Below are 21,843 nucleotides of genomic sequence, written 5' to 3' on the forward strand. Positions count from 1 at the left end.
TAGAAAGATGTTTTTACATAAGATAATAAAAAGGCTTAGGCTGCTCTTAAATAACATGACTGGATTTGCAAAGCAGAACATTCAAAATCATGAAAAATCTGTTAAATAATGGAAAACGACAATTCTAGGAAAAAACTATTACTCAATAAATAAAAATGGCCCTAAATAACTTGTACAACCCCCCTATGTTAAAAATACTGGTATTTGTAGCCTATATAAAGTTTTTCTAATTATAACTCTTAATTAGTAACTTAGAAAAAGTTTAAACTATCAAAACCAAACAAGTTAAAATATTTAAAGTATGTAACTGAAGTCAACTGAGAATATAGTTAAACTGGACTTACTACCAATGTGCCCCTAAAGCTTTTCCTCCCCTAAATGTGATCCCTTAACTCTTACCTCCATAACAAAAATTCCAAGTCATAAAAAGAAAGTTAATGGAGAATACTATTATTCTGGTGACTGAAATTGTTACTGAAAATAAATGTTTTCATGGAAAATTATTAAGAAATCCCCAAATTAATTTCATTGCTAGTGGTAACACAAGAAGAGACATATACACACATATGTACATTCATTATGCTAGCCAATTTCTTATTTAAATTCCACAAAAACACTTTTAATATGCATTGGCCCAAAATTTTCATTTTGGATCAGCTACTTAACCTGTGTCGGAGAGATGATTCATAAATAAATTATATAATCTCACTTTAAAAAAACAACAATGCAATCTAAACTTCTAGTTATCTGATGTCTTGAGTAAACAGTTCAGATAAACATCATTCACGCAAATTTTTCTCCATCCTGTATTGAGGGATTATGTAGGCTCTCCAAATCATCTTCTTCAGTCACATGTTGAATTGTTTTCATCAAAATTTTATAAAATTGCATGAACGTCACAGTTATAAATCCTAAAAACCAAAAGACACTAGAGCAACTTTAAGACTTTTTATTTAAGTGTACATATAATATAAAATTTTTATCTCATAAAAATATGCCCCATATTAAATAATTTTAAGGATACGTAATTACTTATACATGATGCTTTCAATCTAGTTTATCCATTACCATTTTGGTCCCCGAACCTGCCTTTGTTTCCACTTCTAAGGCTTGATGCAGAACATAACTGCCCCCACAGGGCAGGGCAAGAATCAAGGGTCCTAGGGAGACCAGTCTCAGCTATCGTTGATGATGCCGAGAGGCACTCAGCACCATGAACGTGTTATTCAAATGTAAACGAGAAAATAAGCTATAACATGAGCGACCTTCATGAGGTTTTCCACATCAAGTGTATTTCATATCACTAAAGATTTAATTACTAACAAGCTACACCTAAGTTACCTAACTACTTGTGAGTCCATTGAGGTAACATCAATATCCAGCTTCCAATCTCCACTCTAGAAAATACTTCTCCATTACGCTCCTAGATCTCCAGGTGCCAACGTTCACGGTCGGTATGATTTTCTGGGGCTTCAGCCACTGAACAAAACGCTTCATTTCTAAGTAGCTGCTGTGTTCACTGTAAGGAACTCCTGCAACACAAAACAAAGACATCACCTACCAAAAGTCAAATTAATAGAAGAAATGCACAAGCCCAAAATAAAATAAAAGAGAAGAGGAAAGCAATCCAGAGCATTTTTGTCAAAAACTTCTTGGTGCTTTATTTCTGATAAGAAAATTTGTTAATATCTTTTACAGATAATAATGATTAAAACATTAAAATGACACAAAAAGTTCGAACTAAAAAATTCTATTTTCTATGTAGACACTTAATAATATGCATTTCTATAGATTCTTCTTTATAATTAGGCTTTTCTTTTAAAATAATTCTTCCCTTGAAGCACTTTTCTCAGCTATGGATTTCAGGAAAATCTCAGAGGAAATATGAGTAGAATTTGAAGAATAACAAGTAGGAGACTCTTGATTTCCAGAGCAGGTAAGCAGATTCCAGGCCCCAAGCTTTGCACACATAAAAAAATAAGCAAAGAGAAAAAAAATTAAATCCTAAAAATCTCTATCTTCTTTACTGAAGATCAAGTACCATAGAGAAAGGGAGAAAGGGTCCTGATTTGAGTAAACTAGAGTCTTTAGAGACTGAAAGTCACTTGTCCAGGGACATATCAAAAATGTTTCCACCAGCCATGATTGTAATAAGCCAATTTCTGAGGACAACGGTAAACCTCCTCCAAGAGATGAAAAGGTTAAAGTCAAGTCTGTAACTCTTTGCTGTCACCACATCTAATCCATTGTCTTCCTGCTCCCAGTTTCACACGTCATCTAAACTCCCAGGACACAACCGCACCAGTCCCCCTTCAAGTAGATGTACAATTTCCTCCCCTATCACTGATCTCACAAACGAAATGATCTGTATTAGTCAATGTCTATCTATACAGTCACACTCTTTTATCTCAGTTTACAGTGTACTAAACATATAGGTTTAGAGTACGTAGACGATTTGAAACTCGAATTGTTAAAGATTCTTTAGTGCCTGTTTTTCTTGGATCTTAAAATGTAAGATTGTACAGCCCCTTTTAAAACATAAAGTAAATTACAAACACTAAAAGTGAAAAAACTTAATAATTATACCATATATTGAAATGTTTCCTTTGGTCTGGGGAACGACATCTGCTATACTAGTTAACTTATTAGAATGTGTCCATCCTGTAGGTCGAAAAGCCAAAATCTGATCATATTTTCCATCACACTTCTTCAAATGACTCTGTAAGCCCTGTTAAATAAAAATAGGACACTTATTTAACGGTCAGTGAAGACAGGTTATGTGGAATGAACAGAATGATGAGAGACGTCAAGTCGGCATAGTCACAGGGAGTTTTCACTTGGTAAGCATGAGCTTGCAACAACTGAGCACAGTGCTTCCAAAAAAATAAAATCACTGAAAAAACACCATATTTTCCCCTTTACTTATCTCAAGTTAAACATGCTTAAGTACAGTCTAAAAAAAGTAAGATGAGGCAACCTTCAACACAAGTAATTATGTATTTAAAAATTAAAATTCAGATACTTACCAAAAAAAACCTCTCCAAATCCTACTACTATTTGGGTATTAGATATACCATCAGGATATTAGAGACACTAGTATCTAACAGTATCCCTATTAGAGATACTAATATTAACACTGGTAAGCATCATTCCAAACACATCCCCGTGCAGATGGACCAATAGAGGATTGACAGTTGGATAGAAAGACGGGAATAATTGCACAGAAGGGCATCATGCTCCACACAGACATACATTTTACAGATGCACAGTAGCATTCTTCTCACGTGTTTACTCCTTTTCTCCCTTTAAACATGAACTAGAACTATTTCAAAACTTTTCTTGTTGCTATGATTGGAAGTAATATGCTTTGCTGATAAACTTTCCAAACTGAAGTCATCATAAATGATGACATTTGATAAAATTCTTAGAAAATCAATGACCAAAGTTCAATCTTTGAAAGATAAGAGAAATCCAGATAAAGATAATAACGGCCCAAGGGATACAAAATAGTCTAACACTTTTGATCTTAAGTCTAAACCCAGGGTGTCAAAGGCTTAGTGTAAATTTATAATAAAATTCTAGTTTTCTTAAAAATAAAAAATCTGAACTGCACATAGTGTTATCTTGGATTTTCAAAAGTCTCCTTTTTCTTCCTTAATCATACATACTCTGAACTATAAAGATGCTAGTGTACAGTTCTGAAGAAAACATAAAGACAAATCCATTTATCCATCTACTTATTCACTCATCTAGTAAATATCTGCTCCAGGATTATGTCGTGTGCTGGTGTCAGAGTGGTGGACGAGAGACACAGCCTTCACCTTTTGGAAGCTTACAGCCTAGGGGGGAGATGGTCAATAAACCCTATCTTCTGGGTCTTTTTTAATGGAAACCAACTGCCATTTCTTAACTTTTTCTAATTGTCATCATCTATTACACCATCAGCACCTAGGAGCCTTATAGATTGACCTTTTTACAAAAGATTCATTTTTTTAGTATAAATTCCTAGAATTGGAATTGCTGCATTATAGGATTTACCCCTAATTTCCACTACTATCCAAGTGGCTGAGAGTGCCAACGTCTCTGATCTCTGCACAGGAATATTACCTTTTTTAAAAGTATGCCAATTTGACAGAACACAAACATATCATTGTTTTTTTAATTTTTATGTTTGATTACTAGTTAGAGGCTGAATATTTTATTGTGTTTATCAGACATTTATATATCACTGATGAATTAATAATGATCCCTTGAATTCTCTTTTGTATCAATATTTTATTAATAAAAATTATTTTATTAAATGAATATATTCATTATTTATCTTATTAAATTTTTATTAATTTTATATTATTAAGTTTTTATTTTAAGATAAATAAAAATTTATCTTTTATTAATTTGAATACCTACTATTAAACAGTCATAATTCTTACCAACTACTGCCCCCCACCACAAAAAAGTTTAAGTTATGGATATATAACTAAGTTTTCATTACAACATCTCTGGCTCTGCAAATTTTCAGGTTTTTGTCTTGCTTAGTCCAGGATCTAGCTAATGCAATGCTATCTGCTTAACTACTAATCCTCCTCCCTCTGTCCTCACAAACAGAAGGAAATAACAGAAAACCGAGGTTACAGCAAATATACATGTAATATCATACACGGGGAGTCCAGCTTTCAGTACTGGTCACCAAACTTATCCATTCCTATTTGTCTCTGCAAAAACACTTGGGAGAATGAAATGAGAAATAAGTTCTGCTTTTCGTGAGAGAAATTAGAGTCACCACAAAAGCATCATTAACCTGTGCCACAAACAAAAACACACGATATTATCACATAAGCTAAACATACAGAAAAGACTGCCAACAGCCACTAGTCGTGCACTAACCACAACTGGAGAACTACTATCAGGAGGAATTTTAAGAACGATTTAGTCAACATAAAGTCCCTGATCTATCACTTATCTCTCTGTTTATTGGTAACCAGTTTGTGATAAAAATGCCTTCAGTATATACCACTAGAATTATTTTTCCAGTATGCAAATAATCATGTATAACATTATTGTTATAATGTTTCACTACCTTCAGTCAATTTGGTTTAAATCAGAGGTGGTAGTCAACTATATATCACACACATGAACTTGGGATGTTGAAACAGATGGCATGAATGGTATTATTTATAAGGTTTCTAAGGCTTTCATGCCTGCCTTAGAAACCCCGAAAATTGCATCAGGTTTACATTTTCACAAAAAGTCATTAGCTCTGATGCAACAAAACTATTTTTGGCTGGTAAAAAATTGGCTTTAAGTACTAATAAAATATAGCATCATGGTAACCATTAGCTTCTGCTCTATCTGCATTTTGAAGATAAGAATCATCAAAAATGTCATCAGTATCTGAACTTTAATGGAGGAAGCGAAGGGCTGGTGAAAGCAATACCAACAGCAGATGACAAATACAGAGAAAATACAGACTTAACAGTTTCAAATAGTCATTCTTCTACTTTTCTTGTCTTCAAGGCAGATAACTGCCAGTCTTTTTTTTTTTAAGTTCAGTGACTGTTAGTACATTTACAAAGTTGTGCAACCATCACCACTATCTAATTCTAGAACATTTCCATCACCCCAAAAAGAAACACTGTCCCCATTAGCAGTCATTCCCCATTCCCTCTCTCTCAAGTCCTGGCGACCACTAACCTATTTACTGTCTCTAGAGATTTACCTATTCTGCACATTTCATATAAATGGAATAACACAGTATGCAGCCTTTGTGTCTAGCTTCTTTCACCTGGCATAATGTTCTCAAGGCTCATTCATATTGTAGCACATACTAGTAACTCATTCCTCTTTATAGCTGACTTCTATTCCTATTTTAGGGATGTTAAATTTTGTTTACCCATTCATCCTCTGATGGACATTCAAGTTGTTTCCACTTTTTTGCTATTATGAATAATGCTTACTATGAACATTTGTGAAAAAATTTTTGTGTGAACGTATGTTTTCAATTCTCTTGGGCATATACCATGGACTGGAATTGCTGGTCATATAGTCACTCCATGTTTAACTTTTTAAGAAATTATCAAACTGTTTTCCAAAGTAGCTACACCATTTAACAATCTCACTAGCAATGAATGAGGGTTCCAGTTTCTCCATATTCTCACCAAGAACTGGCATTGTCTATCTTTTTTATTATAGCCATCCTAGTGAGTGTAAAGTGGTATCTCACCGTGGTTTTGATTTACAGTTCCCTGATGGCTAACAATGTTGATCCCCTTTTCATGTGTTTATTGGCCATTTGTATACTTTCTCATTTATTTGGCCATTTGTATACCTTCTGTCTTAGATCTCTGCCATCTGGCTTTCTCCAACACCCCTTCACTGAAACAGTTCTTGTGCAGGTCACCAAAGATGTTCTAATTGCCAACCTGCCATTCTTTCCTTATATGACCTCTCTGCAGCATATGGCTTTTAAACACTCTTTCTTGAAAAGGTCTAGTTCCTTCATTTCTACAATACTCTGACTCCTCTGCCCCTAACACCCTCCTAAATAGATAATTTGTTCAAATGGAACAAACTAAGAAAAAAACTGTAAAATAAAAATAATAAAAATATGCTATACCCTCCTCAGGATATCAGTGTTCATTTTACAGTTAATCAACATCTCATTAGCTTCCACACAAACTGGATGTCTTCCAAATTCAAAATATGTTTGCAAAGCTGGCTTAAACACCAATGGACAAAACTGACTTGATTATTTTTATGAATAAATAGGTCATAAAAATTTTACCTTAATCTCATGAACAAAGGAGTAGTTATACCAATTAGAATTTCCTTACTCAAGAGATAGACCTGAAATACTCACTTTCATCACACAATATAAGTGTTATCATTTATAAGACAGATACAGTAATCAACATCCTAAGCTATTTCAAAAAGCTCCATAAAAGTTATTTCATGAACATTATAGCAAAAGTGAAAATACACTGTTTTGTGTACATTATGTTTTGAATTGTCTTTAATACACAGGTTTGATGTACTCTATTGCTAGGTGTCAAAATGTTAGTAAATGGAATGAATCTTAATTAGTATATGAATAAACCTGACAAATAAGCCCCCCAAATCACAGTGAGGTCACATCATATGCATCTTAATTTATGCCTCAGAGCTAATGCTAGAACTTCCTCTTAGGATGCAGTTCCACTACTTCATTTAACCCTCACAATAAGTAAATTTCCAACATAAAGCAATGTTATAGGGGCTTAATATTAATACAGAATAGACCTGAAGAAAAGTAAGAACTCCTTAGAATTCTCCACTCATTTCCCCACTCACCCAGAAAGAACTGGAAAACAATCTTAAAAACAGACCAAATAGCTGTGCATGACCAGACAGCTGCATACTTTTCTATTTTTGTTTCTTCCTTTATAATAAAGTTCTCTAGTTCCTAAACTCCTGGTGTGCATATGAATTATTCTATACAGCTGCACACACAAAAAAACTAAAACCATTTTAAATTCCACCTAAAAGATTTTCTAGGACCAAGTTTACTATAGGTGACTCCACTATAATTGAATTCTTCTAAGTTAAATGCAGGTAAAATGAAAATCCAGTTTGCAATCATTAGATTACCTTTTTCAGTTCATCCTGCTTACCTTAAAATTAATTTGCATCATTGGGAGAAGGTGAACCAGTGAATTGCACATATCTGTAGTGATGAGGGAATTAATTTCTGGTATATTGAGGCACCGTAATGTTTTATATTTTTCTTGGGACATGCCCACTTTTGAACCTAAAACATCAGCAATGGCTATAGGCAAAAGAAAAGGTTAAAAATAGTAAAATTACAGCTTATGAAAAACAGAATAAAATAATAACAATTAAAATTTAAAAGAAGAATTTATTTTTAAAAAAGGAAATTTAAAACATTCACACTTTTGCCATAATATTTCAAAAAGGCTCATATATCTGAATAATTTTGCTGGTTACCTGTGTGGAATAAATTGTGAGAAATCCGAAGAACTCATTTTTAAAGATCTAGTATTTAAAAACTGCAAAAGATGTATAGAAAGTGGTAAAGGAAGGAATGGAACCAAATTTGGAGGAGTTGAAACCCTGCCTTTACCACTTCATATCTTAATGTTTGACATTATGTGACCATAGTTAGGAAAAAATGGAAAGTATTTTGCAAAATAGAATTATACTATCTACACAAACAACAATTACATATCCAGAAAACATTCAGGAACAAAAATTAAAACTGTTCTCTAAAAATAATTAATTGATGGCTATCCTGAAAGAAGGCAACAGTATAACTATGCATTAGTCATCTTTCAAAGTTTACTGAAATACTCACATAGCATGGACATTTGCTCTATAAACATTTTGTAGCTATAAAGGCTACCATAAACACACTTATCAAATGTTTCCATTAGGCTAAGCCTTTCAAAGTTTAAATGCATCAAACTGTGTCAAATTTTCCTTCAACTTCCAAGGTAATATCGAACCATTTCAGGAAACAAATATTAAGTGCAGGAATGGAGACTGAAAGGGCTTTATGCAAAAAGAATCTGATCTTTATAATATATTAATGTAAATTAGATACAGCTACCACCCACCTAGGAAGACTTTCTCTTTTCCAATAGAATAAGTGCCACAGACAACAAGAGTACGTGGGTTTAGAGTTACAGCCTCAAAGGCAGTGTTGATGACAAACTGGATAACTTCTTGCTGAGACGGAAAGGAGTATTTTGGGTTGCAATATCTGTAATATGGAAATATGGCACTTATTGAAAGAACAGCAAGAAAGCCATAGCACTAAGTTGGATGCTATTTTAGAAAACAAACTTTAGCAAAATTACATACAACAGCAGTATAACATATTAACACCACTGCAGTTACCCACTGCCTGTGGTTAAAACATTTGTTACCAGCTATTGATAATTTATGATGGAATTATACATTTCAAATATACTTTTTCATTATATTTCTTTTCTCTCTCTCAAATAAAGAAACTGCCTTTTTTTTTTCTTGTGAGGAAGATTAGCCCTGAGCTAACATCCGTTGCCAATCCTCCTCTTTTTGCTGAGGAAGATTGGCCCTGGGCTAACATCTTTGCCCATCTTCCTCTACTTTAGATGGGACACTGCCACAGCATGGCTTGACAAGCAGTGTATCAGTGCACGCCCAGGATCCAAACCTGTGAACCCCAGGCCGCCGAAGCAGAGCACGTGAAGTTAACCGCTACACCACCGGGCCGACCCCAAAACTGCCTTATTTTCTTCACGAATACTTCTAGCCAGCCAGCTATTTTAGCTATGAATAATAAACCTCAATATCTTTTTTTTAAAACCTCAATTCCTATCAAAGAAAATACTATTGATAGGGATTATTTTTGGATCAAAGAATTCTGATTTAGTGAAAAAAAATAATTAATGAAACTAAACATGAAGTCAATGAAGTAGTTTTAAATGAAACAAGTAATAGTCACATGGTTGCTATCTTCTGTTAGGAGATACAGAGATATATATAGTATTACAGGAATACAACAGATCCAGTAGGACGTATCTCAATAAAATAACACCCAATGAAAAATGTACTCTGACTATTAGCTATATATATTTGAGATGAAAATTAAGTACTTTTTCAGTAAAAAAGTCATAAAGTACAAACATCAAAGAAACATATTTTTCCCAATTTTTGAAATTATTTTTGCTGGTTAGCCATAAGAATAGAGAAAAAACTTAGTCCTTTCTCCTATAAAAACCCACAAAGAAATTAAGAATTGTATAGACAATAGAACTAAGTACTAACAAAAAAAGTTTTTTTTTCTTTTTACTTATTACTTTCCTAATTTGTCTAGTATTTAAAGTATACATAAAAGAATGGAAAAGTTATAGTGTTAGAAAACTGGATGTGGAAAGGCCACCTTTTACTAAAATATGCCATCCAAACTCACTTCTTGAAACAGGTTGAAATAATTAATTTCCAACAAATTGATGAGGTATTTTAACATATAAGGAACAGATAATGGCTTTTATCCTTATGTTTACAGCATTTACAAATTCAAAGTCATCACTTATAAACTACCTTTTGGAGAAAGGAACAAAGTAATTTTGAATATTCAGAAACAAAATCGAATTTTGGCCTCTGTTCTTTTCTTCACAATTATACTTAATAATTACACAGATACTTTGAAAGGGTAACTTAAAAGGATGTTTTCTTAAAGCTTGCCCCCAAATTTTTCGTCCTTGTTTCAGTAATGAGATTCTCACATAAACCATATTTTCAAAAGGAAATTACAAAAAAATTGAGCTGTAGTCAGTTAAGACATGTAATCCCAAATGTGGGATCCCAAATCTCAAATGTAATCCCAAATTCTTAAGTACCTTTTTTTTTCAAACAGCACTCCTCTGATAAATAGCCTTAACATGATAATTGACAATAAGCCATCGTTTTGATTACCTAAGCTAATGCTCAAATTATTCATAATATGCAGGGCAAATGCTGCCAGCGGGAAAAGGAAGCACACAAACAAAGCCCCTCTTACGTGGTGTCTAAGTAAAGAGTGTGGATTTTCTGGCCGGCAAGAAGAGAACGTTCCATGGTGGGATCTGCTCGGAAGTCTCCGGTGTGTAACATTACATTACCATTAGGAAGATAAAAAAGGATCATAACAGCACCTGGACAGCTGAACACAAACATTTTAAGGGAATATTCTTAACACAGTCAAAGTATGTAAAGGAAGAGTACTTATTTCAATACCAACAAGTAAATACACTTTACTAGCAAACCACAACGACAGCATTGTACAACAGAGGAAATAGAGTGTTTCAACTTAAGGAAATCTACATCATAAGAAAAACTGGTGTGCAGGAAAGGATTAATTCAGTAGGCCAGGGTTGCTCAAATTCCACATGTCCCCAAGAAAGGCTTGTCTTTAGGACTAGTCTTTGGCTGGCCCTGGGGAGATGAGCTCTGCGTCTCTGCAATACTCTGCCTGATAAGAGTGTTTTCTGTGTGTGACACATTGGGCCATGTGTTACTAGTTTGGGCAGCGAGTTTACGCTAACAGTGTGATCTATCATGAATATTTGTTTTTGCTCTAGGGGACTAGAGTCTGAGTGGCTGAGGTTGGTCACATGGGTAATGCATGTATACACAACTGACCCTCAATAAAAACCCTGGACACCAAGGCTCAGGTGAGCTTCCCTGGTTAGTCACACTTCACATGTGTTGTTACACTGTTGCTGAGAGAATTAAGCACATCTGTGTGACTCTACTAGAAGAGGACACCCAGAAACTCACGCCTGGTTACTTCTGGACTTGGCCCACTTTCGCCTTTTCTCTTTGCTGATTTTCATCTGTATCTTTTCCCTGTGATAAGCTGTAACCACGAGTATAACAGCTTTTCTGAGTCCTGTGAATCCTTCTAGTGAACCACTGAGCCTCAAGGCGGTCTTGGGGACCCCTGATACAATGCGTTTTGGAAATTACTACCAACACACATGGAACTTTTTGAATTCTAGGAAAACAGAGGAAATGATTACATTTGTAATTAAAAACTTCCCCTTATTTCCCCAACCCAAAACTTCAGACCCCAGTGACGTCACTGGGAAATTCTATCAAACACTTAGAGAAGAAATAATACCAATACTATACATCTCTCCGAAAACAGGAGGAGGAGGGAATACTTCACGAGCCCAGCATTACCTTGACATCATAACCAAACAAAAGCATTACAGAAAAACTACAGGGCTACTCTATTATGAAAACTGACACAAAATCTCTTAACAAAATATTAGCATATCAAATCCAGCAATACATTTTTAAAAAGAGTAATACATGAAGACCGAGTGGGGTTTACCCCAGTGATGCAAGGCTGGTTTAACACTCAAAAAGCCCATCATTGTAATTTACCACGTTAACATTACAAACCAGAAAAATTATATGATCACCTCAGTAGATGCTGAAGAAGCATTTGACAAAATTCAACACCCAGTCATGATTACAAACTCTCAGCAGACTAGGAATAGAGGGGATCTTCTATGCCCCTGAAAGCTTTCCCCTTAAGATCAGGAACAAGGCAGTGTGTCTGCTCTCACCACTCCTATTCAACATTGTACTGAAGGCCTGAGCCAGTACAATAAACAAGAAGGGAAAAAAGCACTCTGCATGAAAAGTAAGAAGTAAAACAAAATTGTCTTTCTTTGCGGATGACATGATCTTATATTTAGAAAATTTTCAAGATTCTACAAAAAACCTATTACAACGAATGAGCAAGTTTAGCAAGGTCTCAGGATACAAGGACAATAAACAAAAATCAGTTGTCCATCAAGAGGTGAAAGGATAAAGAAACTGTAGTGTGTCCATACAATAGATACTACTCAGTAATAAAAAGGGACAAACTACCGATAACACAACAGCATGGATGGATCTCAAAAACATGATGAGTGACAGAAGCCAGACTCTTTTGTTACACATATCGTGTGATTTCATTTAGATGAATCCCTAGGAAAGATAAATCTAATCCACAGTGATAGGAAACAGATCAGTGGTTTCCTGGGCCAGAATAAGGGTTGGGGATTGACTGGGAAGGAGCACAAAGAAACCTCCTCGGGTAGAGAGAATCTTCTATATTTTTATTATGGTGGGAATTACATGGGCACGTAGTTTTGTCAAAATTCAGCAAACACTTCAAATGGATCCATTTTATTTATGTAAATTAAACCTCAATAAAGTTGACTAAAAAAAAATCAGAACTATGAGTTGTCATAACTGGTGATTATAAAAAGAAACAGCAACAAAGTTAGCAGACAAAAACTTAAAGGTAATATGAAGAAATAGCACTGGCCTGGATTTTAGGAGACATACATTTAGTCTGAATTTTAATTCTCTAAGCATCTATGATCTCTAAGGTACATAAGGCTAACATTCTTGAAAAGTAGCAAGAAGCCTAGTTGATAGCTGCATTTTGGCAACGTGAATACTGAAGTACTTTACATAAAAAAGAAAATGAGGGAAAAAGGGAAACCACTTCCAGGAAAAAAAATCTTCCAAGTCTTTAGTGTCAAAAGCCTGAAGGATTTCTTAAAAGGGGAAAAAAAAAAAAAAAACCTCTAAATGGAGTACAAGGTGTTAATTTATATAAGTGATATTAAAGAAAATGGCAAAGGTTGTCTCTTAAAGAACATGTTAAAATATTTTTTAAAAAATAAGATGGCATCTCATATGTCAAGCATAGTAATTAAAACTACATAAAAAGTGGGTTAGATAACATTTACAGGATGTCTGTACATTTACTCTCTGATTCCGTAATTGGGTACGTTACTTTTTTCAAAAGGAGAAACATTTTACTCAAGTTTTAAGAAATATCAAGCATATTGGTTCCAATTAAAAAGTTCTTAAGAATGCCAATGCATTTTCCTTCTGAATATTTAAAAAATAGGCTATTATTAAGGTAACTTTAATACTTACTGATTGGCATCAAGCAAAACAACTTTGACACCATTCACTATACACTCAGTGTCCACTGGCAATGGATGGATATATTGTTCTTTCACATGAAGTTTGCACTTCAACAAATTGCCAGTTACCTGCAAAACAGGATGTGCTTATTGCTGATACAGTAAAAGACTAAATAAGTCTTCTAGTTTAGAACCCAAGCATCTTAATAATCTCCCTCTTCTCCCATTTATATTCACGTAAACGTTCCAGAATGCCAGGAGGAACTTCCTAAAACAACTGTCACAACTCTGCTTAAACACTGTCACTGACTCTTCCTCACCTGTGAAAAGTCCATCATCCCCAGCCTGACACACAAACCCTTCATGATCTGGCCCCTGCCCATTTCTGTAGGTTTATCTCCTGTTATTCCCTATCTCATCTTTAGCCATTCTGAACTGTCCAAAGTACCTGGAATGGGTCTATTTCTCAGGCATACAAACTCTTCTCTCTACCTGGAATGTTCTCTCCTCTTTCCTCTGCCTGGTTCTGGAATCAGACAGACCTATGTTCAAATTCTTGCTCTGCCGTTACTAGCTCTGTGACTTGGGGTATGTCCCTTAACTTCTCCAATCCCCAGCTGCTTCATTAATAAAAAGAGGATAATGCAAGAATGCTGTGAGGATTAAACTGAATTCTAGTCAAAGCCCTTATAATAGGCATTAAAATGTTCATCTTCTAATAATTGGTGGAAGGTATTTCCTTCACCATGAAACCTTCTCTAACCTTAGGCTGGGACAGAGTAAAGCACTCCCGTCTCTGTATTTCTAGGCATTCCGCTCACTTTTCTATTACAATACTGATCCCACCATGGCATTATTTGTGAATGTGTCCCCAAAGGCTGTAAGCGCCTTGAAGTTAGGTATTTTGCCTTGAATATCTTTTTAGGCACTTAATAAATGTTTACTAAATGAAATTTAGGTATTTTAGTACATCGTGAAGTTTCCATATAATAAAGTATATTCTTTAAAAATCTATTGTAACTATTGACAATAACTCATTTAATTCTAGAATTTCAATGTGGAAGCTGTTTTCTCGTATCTTTTCTAGTAGAATGACAGATTTTACAATTTTAATTATTCTTTTTTAACCAAATTGCTTAGAAATTTGCTGCATTCTATAAATTCAGAATTTAGAATACTAAAGCTTACCCGACTACAATAAACTGGAAATGTGACGTTTTTAGACAATCCAGCATAATGATCAGAATGAAAATGTGTGAGAAAATAGGCTGTGCAGCCTTCAATCAGTCCGTACTGAAAGGCATCCACCGTAAAGCCAGTCCCTGCAATGAAACACCAACACGGTTGCTTGAGCGAGAGAACAAAGTAAAAGATACCCAGTTTGATTATAAATAGTGAACTCTCTAACATGTTTACATCTCACCTCCAACTTAAATTTATAATTTAATTTAAAAACTTTACACCATGTAAATTCAGCAAAAGGTGACAACAGAGATGAAAATGAGTCTTGTCAGTTTCTACTGAATATCCCAGTAGAGGCTGTTTTTTTTTATGATAACTGTACCGAAAAAATCAAAATACTACACTACAAACCAGTTACTTCTTTATTTTACTGAATATTTTCATGATACTTACTGGGCACCTAAAATCCTTTACTTCTGCAAAACAGCAAAAGGAGAATGCTGACTTTCTCCTACAACATGAATTCCCATGGGGGTGATAGTGATATGCTTCTAAGGGGGCAAAGACAACTGAAGGCCCAAATAATCTTACATACTGTAATGGCCTGTGGCCCTCTAAAGAGCTGTAGTACAATAACAGATAACAGTGCAGCTGTAGTATTTGAATTTCATTGGGGGGTTGCGGGTGAGGGAGGGAAACAAGAAAAAATACCTAGAGGAGCAATAATAAAAAAGGTTGAGCTGTTCTGAAAGGTGTTCATGAAAGAATAACCAAGTGTGCTGACTGTGATATGCAAATATCATACCTTATAAACAAGCATACCTTCACATTTCTATTGAGGCTTATCAACACATGGCATACTGGTCTCAGGCTCACTTAAAATACAGAAAATTAATCAAAATAATTATTAAAAACAAAACTGGTGCTATGATGTACATAAATGCTATTCTCTACATAAATATTTTGAACAAATTATAGATCTAGAATATCAATAAAGCACTTAAAAAATGTTTCTGAAACCAAATATATTTTGGCAGTTTTATTTTATATTCTTTTCAGAAGAAGTTATTGGTTTCTTCAATAATAAAATTCATTTCGCTACACATTTTTCTACTAACTCATCTGTGAAAGCATGAGAAATTATGAGAATATGAAAAGGCTGAGAAACTAGGTCATGATATAGTTTAAAAATGTTTGGCATTTATTATGACCCATACAGCCTGTGACATTTTCCTTCTTTGAAGCTATTTAGTACTTGGCATTTCTCTTAAGCGCTTAGAGACTGTCTTTTATTATAGTTACTTACAGAGTGCGTTTTCTCCTTCCATATTAAGCTGATCTTTACTAATCTTTACCAAATCTGTAATATCTACCTCACTAGTACAGTATCTTGTATATAGACTATGTTTAATAAAAGTTTGCTGAATTGAATGGAGTGAAAAAGATTAAATAGGCAAAAAATCTGATAGAGGTCAACGAAGTACCATAAAAAGCAAAGGAAACACAAAACATTGTTTCACACACACACACACACACACACACACGCAACATGGGCAATGAACATGAAATTCAAAAAAGTTGATTCTCTGTAGATGTATTAAGCATTGATATTTCAACTTACCAGGTATTTTCTTATAGAAAGGACATGTCTTTTTTCTTAATTGTCCTGAATTAGATGACTCTGGGATTTTCGTGTTCCCTCTCTGCAGCCTGTCACAAGCTGATTTTAGGAAGACTTTGTCTTTACTTAAGTTGACTATTCCAGATTCTGTCCTGCTAATAAGGCGATCTGACCTCTTCTGACGTGCTCCTTCCTGTAGCGAATCTGACTTTTTAAGTCTCTTTCTTTGACGCTGTGACTTCTCACTAGAAATTTCCACAGAGAGCTGACTCTCATTTAAATTCTTTGCATCAAATTCTAAGTCACTTAAAGATTTTTCTGCTTTCCTCTTGCGCTGCCGGGACCTCTTTTCATTAGGACTTACAACTGGATTTAAGTTCACCCCTTCTAACGCACTTTTCTCCAGCAATTTCTCTTCTTTTCTTTTGGGTGGTAGTCCAAAATACACACCTATATCCATTTGCTTCATGACCTTGGCAGAAGGCTGTGTTGCATCACACTTAGGACCAGAGGGGAATGTTTTCAAAGACTTAGCAGCAGCAGGCGTACTACAAGATTTCTCGGTATTTAACACTGTAACTTTACTGCAGAAACATGCTGAGTTAGTACTGTTCTTAGCACTGAGGTTATTAGTTGATACTTCTCTAATTTTACTTTGGGTTGGGTAGAAAGAAAGACACCCTCCTCCCTGGCTTGCAAAAGGCTCTGACATTTCACTTGTAAGTGAAGGAAGAGAAATCTGATTGCAAACAGCTGATTCTTCAATGACCTGTTTTTGTTTATTTGATTGAGATGAGTGAAATTCCAGCTCATCAGGTTTTGCTTTAGTGGCTTGATAACTAGAGGCAGCAAGCCCCACTGCTAATGCAGGTGGAAACAACATAAAATCATCATCAGTATATGCTGGATCACCACACAAAATACTCTCATTTTGGAAAATAATTTGAGATGAATCATTTACAGCATTGTTTTCATACAATTCTTCATTGTATTTATCTTCAGTTAAGAAGCTATTCACTTCAGGGCAGCTCTCCTCCTGGTCCTTCAGTAAGGGACCACGGAATTTTTTAAACCAAGGAGAGCTGCTATCATCTTCATCTAGGCTGCCATCTTTAGAGCTTTCTGTAAAAAGTAGTTCCTGTTGTGAATCATCCAGCTTTTCTTCCATACGGTAAGTTTCTTCATCACTTTGAAGTGGAGAATAGGAAATTTCACAGTTGCTAAAGTCATTTTCTGGCAACAGCAAATTTATGTGCTCTGAGTTGTGCTGGCTGTCTGATTCTTCAGCAAGAGGCAAACCAACTCCCAGCAGTTTGCCATTATTAACAAATTGTGTAAATTGTGGAGCTTGTTGGGGCGTTTGGATATTTGTCAAAAAGGAAATCTTTTTACTGGTTTCAGTTGGAGACTGAGATTTTCTTAGACACTGTGTCCTCAAAAAGGGATCAGTTGAAATACTTTTTAAGTTCTCTGTTTGTTTCTGATATAGAGACCATTTTTCCTCAAGGCTACAAAGAGGGCCTGAATTCGTCTTACTGAAACCACCACCTGACCCATGGGAGGGACTGCTCAAAGGACAATTACCAGCCCTGCTTTGAGCTAGCAGGACGTGAGTGTATCTCTTGTAATGAGAAGGAATTGTTGAAGTACACAGAAGACCGTCAGGACACTCTGCAATTGTAAAGAAAAAAGTATTACAGGATCAAAGCACAAACTAAGCTTTGACAGCATTAGCACCACAAATTAACACGTAAGTGGAAAGTCATCAGGCCTACTTTGCAGCCTTAGGATAATGGCTATCATTACACAATCACAAGATCAGCACAAAATAACACTAACCTAATATGGCATGGCAAGGTGCTAGTTATTATTTTTAAATCAAATACGCTTTTAAATTCCTTTTCAAATAATATTTCTTAAAAAAAATTTTTAAGATTAACACCATTTTTTTTCCTAAGTAACTTTTACAAATATGAGCTCCCTCAAAATGTATGTCATGCTTGCACTAGGTATTTCTTAAACAGGTGCTACAAATTGACACCAACAGTTTCACTAGTTCACTAAGGCTCAGGCAATAAAGAGTACAGAAGACTAGTATCTCTCAGAACCAGCATTCTACCCCAATTTTTATCTTATCAAGCAACACAGATTTATGACAATTGTAGTACTGAATTAGATTCCATTATTTAATATTCACACTGCATACAATAATAACAAAATTAGTTACGGCTGTTCACACCCTGAACATTTTAGATACTGTTCTAAGATCTGAAATTCAATTTGATAAACAGGTTAATATTAAGGCTTTAATAATCTGGAAACTATTCCCCATCATACCATTATGATTGAGAAACATTCTGTAAACCATTTGGCACATCCCCTTGTATGTTAATTTCCAGGTTTATCAAAAAATGATCCCCTTTTCCGCCAAAAAAGCTGTTACGTTAAATTAGAAGACTTCATTGGTAAAAACTTAACTTAAAACCACCTCACAAAAGTATTTGTTATAGAACAGAATTCAGTTCAAGAAGAGACCATCTGAGATTCTATTCAAAGGAGTTTAGTCAGTGAAAAACCAAAAGAAAAAAATCTCTTTGAAGTGGCTTCCTTGTAAGGCATGTCACCCTGAGATGCTCACCCTGGGACTCCAACTTCCATTTCTGATTTTCAAGCCACTTAAAAGCAAATTACTAGCATTTGATGAGGCTTTCACTTGCTATACTTTTATAGGAAAGGCTAATGCTCAATTTAAAAAAAAAAAGTACTTTTGCATCTTCATGCAGAACTTTAAAATAACTATAGGTTAATAATAAAATGTCTTCTGAATCATAGTTACCATGAAAGCCATACTAAGTATCATTTTTATTTCACTGAATTTTAATTCTTTGAGATTTAAAATTGTATGTATGGTATATACGATAACTTTAAAATATACAAACCATCATCATAACCCATTCTCCATATACTCCAAGTTGGATTTTCTACATGTTAAACATGACATTTATTACATATGATAAAAGATAAAAACATAGCATTACTTCAGTTATCAACTGGCACATTTTCATTATTAGAATCTTACTAACCTAAGACTCCTTCTCAGTTCCTCTTTCAGTACACTAGCATGATAAATCCAACATAACCATATTTAGAAGACCGCACTATATTCATAACTCTCTAAAGTCTGTTTCATAAAAGATAAAATGGGCAAACTGTTTAACTTTTAAGAACCCTCATCTATAAATTGTCAATACCACCTACCTTACATGGTCCTTGTGAGAGTCAAGTAAGCCAACAGAGTGAAAGTATCTAGTCTATGTGCTCAACTAACATTTATGAAAATAACAGATGTTTAGGGGCTTTTATGAAATAATAAAATGCATTTAAACTATTTCCAAGTTTGCAACATTCTTTACAACTCTACCATTGACAACTATCTTTTTACTCTTCTCAAAATGGGTAAAGTGCATTTACCTTGTTTCTTTCTAGGATAAGTCCTTTATACTTATAATGTCTCATCTCTCTTTTGGTTTATTGCTTGCCTTGCTTGTTTCACTGGACTGATATGTCCAGCCTAATGCACATCTTTTAAACTATTTAGAGACCACTATCTTTTTTGTAATCTTACCTGTTTCAGAGACTGGTGGAGAATCCAAACACTCAAAAACATGCCATCGAGGGGTCTGACCTAGCAACGAAGAAAAAGGCATCTGGCAGTTTGGACAGCATCCATCATAAACTGGACGTATCTTTGGAGACACTTGTTTGTTTTTGTGAATCCCACAGTGCTTTCCCGGAGTGGCCTCCTTGTCTTGGGACTGCTGGATACCATCTCCACAACTAGAATTCTCACCAGAAGCTATAGAAGTCTGACTATTTATTTCTCCAAGGCACATTTCAGGGTCCTTTACCTTTTCCTTAGCTTGTACAGTTCTTTTTTTATTTCTGTTTCGTTTGGACTGGTATTTTCCATCTGTTGCTTTTTCAACAGATTTTGGAGTATTCTCAGAGCAATTATTCGGATGTACTGGTTTGGGTTTTCTTTTGGATTTGTATTCCCAGATGTCTTCTTCCGAAAAAGTGTCTTCTAACATGGCAAAATGATTTTATCATTAAAGAAGCACTAATCTTAATTGAGAGCCTGTTCCTTGTTACAAAATTTTTAAATGGAATTATTTTGCTGAGAAAAAACAGTAACAAAAAACCCACAACTTGATGGGAATCTGAAGCCCTGATAATGAATATTTTGGCAAACTACAAACCTTATACCTGAGAACACCTGCTATTCCATTTGTATCACAATAAAATTAAGAGCACCTACCACAGGGGTAGCACCTGACTTTTCCATTGTCGCTACTATTTCATTCAGGTATCGAGGACTTTTCCAGGACTTGATTCATAAAAATAAGAATCAGTAATACTTTGAAAATTAAGCACTAATGGGAAGTATAGATTCAACAGCTTAATCTTAGAAAGAGCTTTGTAAAATTATCAAGTGCCTGTCAGTTCTTTCAAATGGACAACTGTCCAAATAATTCACAAATGCAACCACAGTCCCTCGCTCAGCAGGTGTTCCAAACACTACGTGGCTATCTCCGTTTGCTAGTAACACTAGTCACACCATAATCAGAGGTGTGTGATTCTCAAAAAACGTTATCTGCGCTTTTCCTTGACTCGTGGATATTCAACAACTTCAGTTTCCTGAGTGAGTCCAGCATCTTCCTCCAGCAGCAATAAACAAACACTGCACAACGAACAAACAAGATTCACATCTGTGAAGTCGTGTTTGCACTGAAGCCACACTCCTAACTCCAGACCACACAAGTAGTCTGCCCTGGAAGTGGCCAGGCCTCTCTCCACTAGCCTCAAAACCAAGGTTCACCTGCCTGATGCCTCCCACTTGCTCTACCTTCTGTTTGGACGCAGGAGCCTGCAAGACCCCTGAGTGGGACCTTACCCCCTCCAGTGCAAGGAGCGAGAGAGCTGCTATCACAGCCCCCTCCAAAAAAAGCCACCACAGCCCTCCCCTTCTGAAGACTCAGCAGCACGGCCCTCCGGCATCCTCGCCGCAGCCCACCTGCCACCCGCACCCCCGGGACCAGCTCCAGCTGCGTCCGCTCCCCTCGGCGCCCCCCTCCCGCTGTTCGGCTGGCAATCTATTCGCGCCCGCACTTTCAGCACTCCGAGACGACAAAATACTGTATTTGCGCATAAGCCAAAACCACTGGCCAGTCCCTCCCAACTTAAAAATTCTTCTCCTTTGAGGATATCCCTACCCCTTTACCTTTCCTGTCTTGGCGGGAACAGTTTCCCGCTGCCAGTGCTGTGTCGAATCGGCTGATCCTGTTCTAAGAGCGGGACTTTAAAAAGAGTGAAAAAAATTTGTTCCCTTTCAAGTCCTACAGATTTCTTTTATTTTTGTTCGAAAAGCCGCTAATTCCCAAAGTGAAGGGTTAGGGCATGGTTCTCTTAGACCTTCTAGAACGCTGACTCAGAGGACTTTTCCATGTTGAATCTGGCGCTCTGAATGTCCAGGCTCAACTGTGGCGAGAAGATGGCGAAGAGGCGGGGTGGTTTCGGAGGGTA

General features: G+C 35.6%; 1 protein-coding gene across 2 annotated transcripts; it reads right to left on the reverse strand.

Moving 5' to 3' along the window:
* Window positions 1-933: 933 nt before the first annotated feature.
* DCLRE1A (DNA cross-link repair 1A) lies at window positions 934-21,815 on the reverse strand. 2 transcript variants are annotated; one of them, XM_004428094.3, is made up of 10 exons: window positions 21,542-21,815; window positions 19,886-21,001; window positions 16,261-17,931; window positions 14,646-14,779; window positions 13,468-13,586; window positions 10,541-10,681; window positions 8,610-8,755; window positions 7,647-7,801; window positions 2,587-2,728; window positions 934-1,532 (listed from the first exon to the last, which is right to left on the reverse strand). In XM_004428094.3, the coding sequence occupies exons 2-10, from the start codon at window positions 20,349-20,351 to the stop codon at window positions 1,372-1,374; spliced, it is 3,135 nt and encodes a 1,044-aa protein (XP_004428151.1). In that variant the 5' UTR covers window positions 20,352-21,001; window positions 21,542-21,815; the 3' UTR covers window positions 934-1,371. The 2 variants fall into 2 exon arrangements, with proteins under 2 accessions (XP_004428151.1, XP_087288759.1); XM_087432633.1 differs by lacking the exons at window positions 934-1,532; window positions 21,542-21,815 and adding an exon at window positions 1,659-1,959 and having other exon boundaries at window positions 19,886-21,337.
* Between the last annotated feature and the right edge of the window lie 28 nt (window positions 21,816-21,843).

The sequence above is a fragment of the Ceratotherium simum genome, chromosome 6 (genome assembly GCF_057802395.1).
Source record: "Ceratotherium simum simum isolate JZ-2026a chromosome 6, ASM5780239v1, whole genome shotgun sequence".
In the NCBI taxonomy this organism is placed as follows: Eukaryota; Metazoa; Chordata; class Mammalia; order Perissodactyla; family Rhinocerotidae; genus Ceratotherium; species Ceratotherium simum.